Source organism: Brachycentrus maculatus, unplaced genomic scaffold, assembly GCF_059751285.1.
Source record: "Brachycentrus maculatus isolate JH-2025_06_01 unplaced genomic scaffold, ASM5975128v1 h1tg000216l, whole genome shotgun sequence".
NCBI classification, from domain to species: Eukaryota; Metazoa; Arthropoda; class Insecta; order Trichoptera; family Brachycentridae; genus Brachycentrus; species Brachycentrus maculatus.
This window is the reverse complement of record NW_028280967.1, coordinates 190,943-205,000: the sequence shown is the minus strand read 5'-3', so window position 1 is coordinate 205,000 and position 14,058 is coordinate 190,943. Positions and strand designations below refer to the sequence as shown.

Sequence of the window (14,058 nt, the reverse complement as noted above, 5' to 3'; positions counted from 1 at the left end):
AGAAGAACGTTTTTGAGATTAAAAAATATACACAATGTATTAAAAATAAATATTAAGCCACTTATTGAATTTTTTAGTGTGCAACAGATCTTTTTAAACCTGGGGGTTTGTCCTCCATTTTAAAAATATATAGCATATTAAAAAAAGTAATTGAACAATACCTTTTTTTTCAAACTGTAGCGGGTAAATATTAAGTTAAAAATATGCCTCTTTTGCTGGGATATAGTACATTTTCTGGGCATTACGAAAACACACACAACTGAAAATTGTCGATTTTTGATATTTGACGTTGTTGAAAGGAATTAGCGATATGTATGTATGTATGGCGTTCTTGAAAGGAGTGAGCGACTTGTCAATTTTAAGAGTTTAATGTGATAAACTGATAACCTTTTTTGACACCTCAATATACATAGATGAAGAAGAATATGGAGTCTGGGTTTAAATAGGACTGTCATAGGCTGGTTATGTGATCACTTTATGCGCGTGTTGCATTCATCATTCTACCATGGATACCATTACTAGGATGAACTGAGACTACACTTGTCAAATTTAAAAGTTGAATGTGATAAACTGGTAGCCTTTCTTGACATCTCAGTATAGATGAAGAAATTTAGAGTTTGGGTATTGATAGGGCTGTCAAAGGCTGGTTATGTGATCACTTTACACATGTGTTACACTCATAAATTTACCCATAATTGACGACCAAAGTACTCTATTTTTTGGAACTCATACATATATTATCATTGCGGAATACGTCGAAACACGTGTCCACAACAGATTAAAAAAAAGTGGTATTTACCAAATAAAACTTAAATTAAACATGGATGAATATTATCACAATGTGACTCCGGAATCGATTAATGAAAATATAATTTTATATTTTTTTTAATGTAAAATGTGTGAATGAATCAAGAAGAAATGAACTAAAATCAAAATGTAAAATTGTTTTAAAATCACTATTTAAAACTAAATTATAATATCTACCGGTTTCGAAGCCAACCGTCTCTTTATCAAGACTGATTAATAAGTATTAATCAGTCTTGATAAAGAAGCGGTTAGCTTTGAAACCGGTAGACATTATAATTAAGTTATAATATAATATTTTAAGTGATTTTAAAACCAAGTCAAATTTTAATTATAAAATGGAAAAACACAAAGTTAGTGCTTCAAATATAAATTATAGAAATGAACTGTATTATTTGTAATAATGGATAGAACGAAAAACTAAAACAATTTTTATTTTCAGAGTTGTATAAGTTATATGAGCTGTTTTTTTATTATGTATGCATTTTTGATTTTCACATGTAAAGGAAGTGGTTGTTTTAATTTACGTGGTATAATGTATTTGTATATTTAGTTTGTTTTAAGTATTTTCAGCTGCTGAAGGACATCAAAATATTATTATGTGTGATTTTAAACGAAGAATTTGGTTTAAACATGTTAATTGAAATGTTTAAATCAAGTTATTAATATGTGATAAATTTTTATCACAATAATCTCTGTTAGTTTAAGATAATATATTTTAATGATATTTTTTAGTAATATGTATATTATTAAAATTAAAACTTTGTTCTTAAACTTTTATAAATATTAATAAGTGGTTAAGAACAAGGTTTTAAATTTATTCGTCTGTTTTGTATCCTTACATATTTGATTCGTAACTTTGTGACCTAAAACATTTTTCTGTGTACATCGTACATTTTCACGATATTGTTCTTAAAAGTTTTATTTATTTATTTTGTTTTAAAATTCGAATTTATATGCAATAAATAGATTTATTGTAATGAAAAAACACCTTTCAAATGACCAAAAACAGACGATCAGAATGTAATGGCATATATCGCTCACTCCTTTCAACAACGTCATAAATAAAATAAAGGAGATTGTTTTTAAAGTTGAATTGAATGTATTCAAAATAAATATCAAGCCACTTATTGAACTTTTAACTGTGCATCAGATCTTTTAAAGTAAAACCTGAAGGTTTTTTCTCCATTTGAAAAAAAAAAGTATATTTAAAAAAATAATTAAACAATACCTTTTCATCAAATTGCAAAAACAACACTTTCTGCCCTGTAGCGGGTAAATATTAAGTTAAACAATGCTGCTTTTGCTAGAATAAAGTACATTTCTAGGCATTCCGAAAATATGCGCAACTGAAAATTGACGATTTTTGATATATGACGTTGTTGAAAGGAGTGAGCGATATGTCAAAAGAGTAAAAAATATCTTAATTCCATAAATATTACGAATTATAATTCCAATCACATTAAAAATATTTTTAATGTGATAGGAAGAAAATTATGTAGCGTTTTTTTAGTGAATTATGGAACAATGAATTTAAATTCATGTTTTTTTATTTCATATTTCAAATTTATTAGGCAAAACCACTATATCTTAAATGTATTTCACACGTGTTTCGATGCATTCCCCATCATTCCTCAATGGTGCGGAATACATCGAAAAACGTGTTACAATTATTTTTGTGAAAAAGTGCTATTTACAAAGTGAAATTTTAATTAAAAATGTATACATATTTTGATATTGTGAATTGAGAATCAATTAATGGAAATAAAATAAAAATATCAAATAAAATTCACTTGTTCATAACGCTTCATTTAAAATTTATGTTATATTTAATTACCCAGATATGTACATTAATAAACTCAGCAAATTAATGTTCATATCGTGGAAATTATAATTGTTTATAATTTAAGTACTATTTAGTATTATTTTTAAATGTTTATTTTAAAATAATACAATAACTAACGTTGTTTCATACGCACGTATAAAACAAAGTTAGTTCAGTGTTAAAAATGTAAAAAAAACGAAAAGGTTAAAATATTCTGTGTAACATTTGAACTTTTATTATTATATGTATATATTTTTTTGAATCTTCATTCATGTGTATTTCCCATTAAGTTCAACAGTCAACTTGATTTTTACTATTTATTTCAGTGAATCTTATTAAAAATATACTCATTAAGTGTTTCAGAATACTCACCTCATCAAACAGGATTACATTTTGGGGTAAGTTGTTTTCTTATTTATGTAATTTAAGTCATGTTATTTTTAAGGTAGTTAATTTCCAAACTTAAATTAAATACGTTACAAATAATTGGAATGTATATCGCTCACTCCTTTCAAGAGCGTCATAAATAAAAAATCGTCAATTTTTAGTTGTGCATGTTTTCGAAATGCCCAGAAAATGTACTGTATCCCAGCAAAAGAGGCATATTTTTAACTTAATATTTACCCGTTACAGGGCAGAAAGTGTTATTTTTGCATTTTGAAGAAAAGGTATTGTTAAATTTTTTTTTTAAATCTACTAAATATTTTTCAAATGGAGAAAAACCTTCAGGTTTTACCTAAAAAGATCTGTTGCACAGTAAAAAGTTCAATAAGTGGCTTGATATTTATTTTTAATACATTGTACTATAAATTTAAACTTTAAAAACGTTCTCCTGAAAAATCAAGTATTTTGATTTATGACGTTCTTGAAAGGAGTGAGCGATATATTTATATTTTGTATATTAAAAGCATTGATAACTTTGTGGTATGGTAATAAAACACTCTCCTCACCATCCATTGCTTACTTTGTGTAATACCACTTTTATAAACACTTATTCGTGACTACTAGTTTCGGAAAATCATTCCATCGTCAGGTCATTAAAATGAAAATCATTCCATTTCATTTTGATGACCTGACGATGGAATGACTTTCCGAAACCGGTCGTCACGAATAAGTGTTTTTAAAAGTGGTATTACACAAAGTAAACAATGGATAGGAGTGCGTATATTAATTTTAAAAAAGTCATTAATTATTTAAAGAGATTATTTATTTTGCAAACGAATTTAATTTTTATTCGTTAAATACATTTAGAATTTATTTTCTGTACAGACTATATAACAATACATGTTAATTTTTTATAAAAATTTTAACATGGAAGCTAACCTTTTATCGTCCATTATATTTGGGTTAATTTTACGCCGATTTTTTACGCCCGTGTCTCTATTTCTTTTTCTTCTTCTTCAAACCCTCATACGCACCCTATGGTGCATAGGGCACTGCATGTAAACACAGTGTTGTCTTGATCGTTAATACATGAAGGAACGGTCATCAGCCCTCTGCTTCAGCTACCAGTCCAGGTTAATATTGAATAAATATTAGAGTGAAAAAAATCTTATATTTATTTGACTTCTCCCCTGGAAATCGAACCCAGTACGTTGTCAATCATGGGTAGAATGGTGAATGTTACACGTGAAACAAGTAACTTTACACTTGTAAACTCACTTAATATAGCCTGAGGCAGGTCGTTACCCCTGTAAATACTCAAAATTCCATTATTTTCATCTATTTTGAGAAATCTAAAATTAATATTTTCTGGCGTTTCTCATGTATGTGATTATAATCCAGGATTCGGACCTCACAAACTAATACAAGAGCTTCTGCTCAGTAAAAAACTTCTTTTCATCTCACCAATAGATGTCTGTAGTGGGGTTCTAGTGATTCAAGAACATTGTTTCGAAATTGGATCATATATAAAGAACTTCCAAGAATTTGAGTAGTGTGGTTATCAATAATGGGTAGAATTGGTGATAATGCCCATTGGTGATAAACATAACTAACTAACTAACTAACCATCACGCTGCTTCCCCGCAGGGGTAGGCAGAGAGAATCGAACGCCAAACCACTCGGTCTTTGCAAACATTCTTTGCCTCTTTTACATTCATGCATCTCCTCATACATACCCGACGATTATTACGACTCCTGACCCGGCCGCTTTCATTTGACATACCTGATTGTGCCAAGTTTTCCTCGGTCGTCCTCTGCTTCTTTTTCCAACTACATTCGCCTCATAAATTTGTTTAACCGTTCTTTCTTCACTCATACGCTCCATATGTCCAAACCAGTCAAACATTCGTTTGATAATGCCCTTACAAGGCGAAACAATCGTCACAATGTATTTTTTTATGTGTTTTTGTTAATAAAATATGTACAACCTAGTAGACTCAAAAAATCTGTGTTTGATTTAAAATTAAACGCCAAATCAATAAGTAAATAAGAATTGGTGAATGTTACACGTGTGTAAAGTGGTCACTTAAACCGGCCTATGACGGTCTTCAGCCCCGTAAATGCCCAAACTTCCACATTCGTCTTCATCTTTGATGAGATGTTTAAAAATAATTTGAGATTTCAAACTGATTATCCTTTCACCACTATCCTTTGAGATTAAGCACAAAGTTCGTTATGATTTTTGTCGATTTGAAACGTCAAAACTTATCGCTTTTGTCGTTCAAAGCTGTCCTAGTGGATGTGTTGAGTCAAATCAGTCAGAAACACAAAAGTATTGTATTGTAAAATATCGTCACAAATACATCGCGACTTGAGATTGGTATATGCCAGTGGTGGCCAATCTTATCAGCCAAGCAGCCAAATATGCACATTGAAACGAATAGCATGTTTTATTATTTTTGACATCTTAACAAAGATGTAGAAGAATTTGGAAGTCGCGAAGAGGCGAAGATTGTTTGTAAAAATGGATAAGTGTGGTATTCTTTTCTCTTTGTCTACCCCTGCGGGGAAGTGGCATAATGGTAAGTTTTTACACCGTAAAAAAATAATATAAAAAATCTCCGTATCTTATTATAAACCAATTAATATAATTTTTCACATTTCAAAATAGATGAATAAGAATATGGAAGTCTGGGAATTCACGGGGTTTTCGACCGTCATAGCTGGTTTAAGTAGTCACTTTACACATGTGTAACATTCACAAATTCTTCTCATAGTTTACAACCACACGCCTCAAATTATTGGAACTTCAATATTTATGTACTGTTCAAATTTGAAACATAGCGCTTGAATCACTAGAATTTCACTAGAGACATCTATGGTTAGATAAAAAAAATATTAAAAAACCCCGTAAATGCCCAGACTTCTATATTCTTCTTGAGATGTTAAAAAAATGTAAAAAAAATAGCACTTGATTGGATATAACCCAGATTTGTGAACAAGTATTTGGACACACTCAAAATGCTGTAAAAAAAGATAATTGTCAAATACGTCCATCTTTTTATATCTTCTCTCGAACTTTCGTATTCTTCTTCATAAATGTTGAGATGTCAAAAAATAACGTATAAAATATCTCCCAATTTGAGATAATCCATATTCGTGAACAAGTATTCGAACACACTCAAAATGTTGAAAACTGTTTTTTTTTCTAATTTTCTTATAAACTAGAATGTTGTAAATTGTTTTTTTTTCTAATTTTATATAACTTGCATGCGGCTCTGGAGCCACACTTTGGGAACCCGTGGTGATCCCATAGTTGCGGGTTGTATAACTGTCGGCTGTTGGCGCGACTCGACTGTTGGAATATCGCCCAGAGCACGTGACGGGTGGGGGAGGTTTGCGTCACAGCCCTCGTAATATCGGATAGTGTCGGATCTACAAAAAACTGGAGAATTGTGTTTTTTTTTCGTCGGTCGAGTGCTGCAATGTAGCGCTTGTTTTGTAAAGTACATTAGGACATCACCATTTCTGCGTTTGGCTTTGGATTTATGTATTATATTCTAAGCAAGAATTATACATAGATCTAAAGAAATATATATAATTAGAAAAAAAATCTGGCGTTTCTCATATATGTGATGAATAATATGTATAATAGATGGACCTCACATACAAATAACAGAGTTTCTGCTCTATAAAAAAGCTAGAATACCAATAATCTCTAGTGAAAATTCTAGTGATTCTTGTACAATGTTCCAAGATTGGGTCATATATATATATTTATATATATATATATATATATATATATATATATATATATATATATATATATATATATATATATATATATATATATATATATATATATATATATATATATATATATATATATATATATATTAACTTTCAAAAATTTTAGTAGTGTGCTTGTTAATCATGGGTGGAATTGGTGAATGTTATTATATTCTTCTTCATCTATGTTGAGATCAAAAAATAATATGATACTAGTATTATATCGTGGGTGTACTGGCAAAAAACGTTAGCTCGAAAATATGCAATTTTGACTTAATGATGCAAATTATAAACTCTTATATAACTCTTGATCCTTTACCCATTTATTTATTTTGCCTTTGTTCCATATTTTATTTTGACCTCTAACATCCGTCGGCAACAAATTAAAAATGCTTGGTACTATAAATTGCAGTTTTTGACTGCCATATTTATTGTTCATTCTTGGGATGTGAATCAAATAAGTGATGAAAGAATTGTAAAACAAATTTATTTATCACCATCCGAATATCTTTCATACGTCTGAGAGAACGCATTCCGACTGCATTAAGTTATTACGTCTTTTAATTTTTTTAAAAATATGTATTGATAATTGATTTTTTGAGAAAATGTATTGATTTTTTTGTTCTTATTTTTAATTCTTGGAATCTGACTCTTCAAATTATATATTGAATAAATATTTTTATAATTTTTTTAAATTAACACATGCAGGACAGGTGATCAGCCTTCAGCTTCAGGTACCAGTCCAGAATAATATTGAATAAATATCAAATTATTTTTGACATCTCATCAAAGATGAAGAAGAATATGGAAGTCTGGGCATTTACGGGGCTGACGACCGCCATAGGCTGGTTTAAGTGATCACTTTACACACGTGTAACATTCACCAATTCTACCAATTCTAAGAATTTGAGCAGTGTGGTTGTCAATAATGGGTAGAATTGGTGAATGTTACACGTGTGTAAAGTGATCACTTAAACCAGCCTATGACGGTCGTCAGCCCCGTAAATGCCCAGACTTCCATATTCTTCTTCATCTTTGATGAGATGTCAAAAATAATATGAAAATAACTCCTGTAATTGGAGATAATCCAGATTTTGTGAACAAGTATTTGGACACACTCAAAATGTTGTAAATAAATATCAAAGTGAAAAAATCACTTATATTTATTTAACCCCCCCCCTGGGAATTGAACCGGGGAACTCTAATACCGTAGTCGAGCGTGCTGACCATTACACTATAGAGGCGGACATTCCTTACTTTTCAATAACGACTCATTTTTTTCGAAGAAAACTTAATTTCTCCATACATAAACGGTATTATAATCATAAAATTAATGGTTCATATTATTTTTTGACATCTCATCAAAGATGAAGAAGAATATGGAAGTCTGGGCATTTACGGGGCTTACGACCGTCATAGGCTGGTTTAAGTGATCACTTTACACACGTGTAACATTCACCAATTCTACCCATTATTGACAACCACACTACTCAAATTCTTGGAAGTTCTATATATATGAACCAATTTAGAAACCTTGTTCATGAATCACTAGAACTTCACTAGAGACATCTATTGGTGAGATGTAAACATTGGACACACTCAAAATGTTGTAAATTAATGGTTCATGATAATAAAGTTGCGAATTATCGTAAATTGTGCCTTAATATTACCTTTGCTATTTTTTAACCAATAATTAGAAGTAAATATATTTGTGAAAAAGGCTTCCCTTTTATTCATAACAGATGGCATTTCAATAAAAAATAAAATGAAATACATTTGTCAATAACAGATTGATAACTATTTATATACAAAGAATCGTAAAAGAAAACAGATAAACAAGAAAAACACGCATTTGAACAACACATTACGGAAACAAAAGCCATTCAAAACTAAAAATGGCAATTTCACACGAAATATGAAATATTGTGTGCACAAGTTTATAAACGAGAACTCACCTCTTAAGTGATATTACTTTTAAAAAATGTTGCACTGACATCTTGAAAACCATTTTAATTTTTATCAAATTATTTGAAATAATATCTCATTTCATTGAAAGACATTTTGAGTGTGCCCAAATACTTGTTCACAAATCTGGATTATCGGGATTATTATAGGAGTTATTTTCATATTATTGTTGACATCTCATCAAAGAATTTAAGTAGTGTGGTTGTCAATAATGGGTAGAATTGGTGAATGTTACACGTGTGTAAAGTGATCACTTAAACCAGCCTATGAAGGTTGTCAGCCCCGTAAATGCCCAGACTTCTATATTCTTCTTCATCTTTGATGAGATGTCAAAAATAAAAAAGAAGTATTTAAGAATATCAGGGTTTTTGGAAAATTTGGTGGCCATTCATTTAAAAACGTCAGTTTTGCGTCAAATATTCGCAATTAAAAAAAATTAAACGAATTTTTAAAATGTTGTACAAAAAAATTATATACACTTGATGATATTGGATTTTGACTAGAGAGATACATGCGCTCTTGAGGTAGTATTTTACGTAAATGGCGCTATATAAATTTTGCAAATTTATCATTATTGATTTTGTATAAAAAATATTTTTTTTTTAATGAATTGACGACAATTTTTTTTTAAAATCTTAACATAGAAGAAGAAAAATATGAAAGTCATAAGTTATCACTTTACACACGTGCAAAATTCTACCCATTATCAACAACCACACTACTCAAATGTCGAAACTTGTAAATGTCCTGTTTTTTATTTATTCTTTCACATGTGAGTTCTTGTCACCTCTATAATTGACATTCAAAACTTTTGAAATTTCTAGATATACCATTAATCTCATAATAAGAAGGAGTGGATTCAATGAAGGAATTTCGTTTAGTGGGAACAAAGAAAATAATGGTGATACATTTTGGAAAAGCATATTATTCATTAATGATTTATCAGTTTTTTTAGTTTTAACATATTTCTAAATTGCTCATGACTTGCTATTTGTATGTGACTGAGTGTAATAATTTGATTGTGTGCGAGTCAAATGAGTTTAATTTTTAAAGTGTTAAATTTTTAATAATCCCGAAGTAAATGCCAAATCTATAAATAATATATCATTATGGATTGATTGATTAGGCGTTTAATTTGTAGAGCTCAATTTTAATTATTGTATTAATTTTAATTCAAACACAGATTTTTTGAGTCCACTAAGTTGTATTTTACTAACAAAAACACATAAAAAAAATCTTCCTTTCCCAGAAAATAAATATAAGGGTACGTACCTACACCCCCCATTAGCTACTGTTGTCTCCCATAAATTATTGCTGCACATGTTAAAACTGTCATTTAGAACTGTATAGCTAAATAAGGACCGTCAGTCCATTTGATCTTACTAGGTGAAACAATTGTCACAATTTTAATTTTTTATGTGTTTTGTTAATAAAATACAACTAAGTAGACTCAAAAAATCTGTGTTTGATTCAACAATTAATATATAATTATCAGTATGTACTAAATCTCACCTTAAATGACCTATATAATTCTTAAAACAACCCCATCCAATGAGTGAATATCGTTTTTTTCACCCCTAAATCGTAGGCCTTTTGATCTCATAATTCCCGAAATTGTAACACTCCCCCCATCCATTGAAACCTCTTCATTCCTATTCTTCTTGTTTTTATTTCTTTCCTTCGTTCTCTATCTATTCGTAAATTATTATTGCACCGTGTTCATCCCCCCACATTCGGTTCGACCTTCACTAGTACACCCCGTCTTGAATATTAAGGGTAGAATCACAGCCTCCAATGGACCGAAACTTCACCTTAAACAATCCTGAATTGTATAGTCTGATATTATAGGGCTTGGGATTTTAGGGGATGATTGGTGTTTCCAAATTCGCTTCAGAGACGTAATTATTTCGATAAAACCTTTACTGTTAGTCGATTTTCATAGTATTTCTGCAATATTACGGTATCAATCGCGTATCAAAGAAAATGTTGGGAAAATTATTTCATATATATCATTTGATACTATGGGAATTTTTATTTTGCAGAGAAAATGTAATATATTAATATAATACAGCAGAACGAACCTATTTTATCTTCTTCTTCTTCATCTGAACTTATCGTCTTTATAGACTGTTGGGTTCAGCTATTCTCGTTCTCAGGTTACTGATCCTTCTATCATGGGCAACATCAACCTAGGCCATGTCTTCAAATCATGATTTCTTTCTGCAGCATCCATGAATTCTTTGGTCTTCCTCTAAATGTCTTTCGAGGAAGATCCATGGCGATTCCCTGGTTCACAATATAATTACGTTCTCTGCATCCTATATCGCTCACTCCTTTCAACAACGTCATATTTAAAAAAATTGATTTATCAGGAGATCGCTTTTAAAGTTTAAGGATATAATAAAATATATTAAAAATAAATATCTAGCCACGGATTGAACTTTTTACTATACAACAGATCTTTTTAGGTAAAACCTGAATGTTTTTTCTCAATTCGAAAAATATTTAGTACATTAAAAAAAAATAGTCAACACCTTTTCTTCAAAATGCAAAAACAACACTTTCTGCCCTGTAGCGGGTAAATATTAAGTTAAAAATATGCCGCTTTTGCTGGGATATAGTACATTTTCTGGGCATTCTGAAAACACGTACAACTAAAAATGGTCGATTTTTGATACATGACGTTTTTGAAAGGAGTGAGCGATGTGCCATACCATCTCAATATATTTCCTTCTACCTTACATTTGATGTCTGTTACACTCAGGATTCCACAAATGCTTGAACTCTTTATTTTGTCTTTAAGGGACACTCCAGTTGACCATCTAAGCGTCTTCATTTCAGCAGTATCTAGTTGCCTAGAGTAGATGTTATATATCGTCTAGCATTTACCAATTTTATATAAGTGTAAGTATCAACATCTTTAAGTTATCAAATCAACGCCCAAATTTCGTGCAGCTTAACCTAACGTAAATTTGTACATATAACCTGTTTCAATATGCCTAAATTTATAAAACAACGAACCTATGTATAAAAGAGCTATACATAAATGAAAAATGGAGAAAGATACTCGTATATCTGAAATAGATCGCATCATTCGGCCATGTCTAATTTGATAGCAAACATATTTCTTTTCATATTATTTTTTGACATCTCATCAAAGATGAAGATGAATATGGAAGCTTGGGCATTTACGGGGCTGACGACCGTCATAAGCTGGTTTAAGTGAACACTTTACACACGTGTAACATTCACCAATTTTACCCATTATTGACAACCACACTACTTAAATTCTTGGAAGTTCTATATATATGAATCAATTTTGAAATATTCTTCTTAAATCACTAGAATTAGAAGAAGCTTTTTATTGAGCAGAAACTCTTTTATTATGTGAGGTCCGTATCCTGGATTATAATCACACACACGAGAAATTGGACACCCTCAAAATGTTGTCGATTTCTTTTCATTTATATTCGTATAAATAAATGTAGCAAAATGTGCCTTCGGCACCGGAAAATTCTGTGATCATTTTTGTAAATTGTAATTTGAATTATAAATATAAAAAATAAATTATATATTTTTTTCAAACCAAAAAAAGATTTTTTTTCTAACGACATAATTCTACAAACATTAAACGAAAATGAACACTTTGTGTCACATACTATTTTTTAACTTTTAAGGATATGAGATATATCTATATATGAGATACTAACTTAAGGGTGCCTTGATTATACTGTTAAATATTATTTTTTGATAACGTTTGAGGGAAACAATGTATTTATATCGAAAACATTATATTGTTTTTCGCGTATTAAATTTAATTGCTAAGAATATTCGGATATTTCTGGAAAGTATCTAAGCTATTCTTACTGCAAAGCCAGGGTCACATCGAACTGGAGATGTAGCAATAAAAATGTTTATATTGTATGAGAGACCATTTACCCTAATAAGCCCCCATTCAACATTTACATATTCCACGAGCTGCTATTTTTTCTATTCTCTTCCCCACTTTACGGCGCGACCCATATTTGCGGCAACCCTGGCCTTGTATTCCCGCTAACAGGGTTGTCCAAATTTTATAAAATAAAATAATAAATAGAAATTTTGAATGATTCATATAGCTCATTTTAGTGAAATAATACTTCAAGGAAGCTTTGCTGTTATATCATACAGGGTGGCGCAAAATTATGCACACAATCGAAGGATGGTATATTTTTTTCAAATGGCGTCGTACGTCAATCATATTTGATATTTGTGAACTAGAAAGCTGCAGTATACAGACCATTTTATTTTATTTATTTGGGTTAACAACAGCAACATTTATAAAACAAAATATTAAACGTTTGTGGAATTGTGTAATTGGCTTTATTTTTACTAATGTAACTATTTTTATTATATAATTTTACTAAATGTTAAGTTGTACAATTCCCGAATAAATGAAAAAAAAAACATTTAACAAGCCAATTAAAGTTAACCACAGAAATATACAGGACTAATTAAAAATTATTTCAATTCCATTTGATTTTTAAAATAAATTTATATATTTTGAACACACAAAATTAAAACAGCAAGGGCCCAATATGTAACATTGTAGAGTGATTAGTTGAACAAATTTATTCGTTTCATGATTCGTATCGATGTTTCAGAATTTCATGAGCTGAAAAATGGGATCTCGCAGTCATGCACTTCTGAAATAATCAGACGCAAGAATGGAGCAACTCTTCTTTGCTGGTCATCCAAATTATAGGGATTCATCATCTCTACGAATAATCTGCAAGGACATCTGGAATCAAGACAGAAGTTTACAAAGAAAATCAAGAAAATGGTATGTACTATTTGAAATTCAATATTTCTGTGTTTATTTAATATTTTAAATTTTTATGATTATAAATATCCTTTATTCCTATGCGGTTGTGATTTTTTGAGATATTCATCATATTTATTTAATAAGAATTTTTATCATCACGCCGCTCTCCGCATGGGTAGGCAGAGAGAATAGAACACCACACCGATCTGTTTTTGGAAACAATCTTCCCTCTTCCTGATACATATTTTTTTGATTATTTAATAATTTTTTAAAAATAAAATAAATAAATCAAATAATAAAGCAGATTTAAAAATATGTCGTAACTTACTATCTGTTATTGCCATCATTAAAATATACGCTTATTCCTAATATTTTTATTTTTTTTATGTAGATTATCCCCATGATAGGAGTTATTTATCATATTATTTCTTGACATAAAAAAAGATTAAAAACAAATATTTTTAGCTTTTCCACTTTATTTTTATTT

At 30.0% G+C, this 14,058-nt stretch overlaps 1 protein-coding gene across 1 annotated transcript in view; it reads left to right on the top strand.

The window, feature by feature from the left end:
* Positions 1 to 13,589, top strand: part of LOC148306956 (uncharacterized) — a 117,621-nt gene extending 104,032 nt beyond the window's left edge. Inside the window, exons 4-5 of the mRNA XM_088264105.1 lie at positions 2,985 to 3,027; positions 13,411 to 13,589. Coding sequence (XP_088120231.1) covers positions 2,985 to 3,027; positions 13,411 to 13,420 — 53 coding nt within the window. The 3' untranslated portion in view covers positions 13,421 to 13,589. The remainder of the gene's footprint in view (positions 1 to 2,984; positions 3,028 to 13,410) is intronic.
* The last annotated feature ends 469 nt before the right edge of the window (positions 13,590 to 14,058 follow it).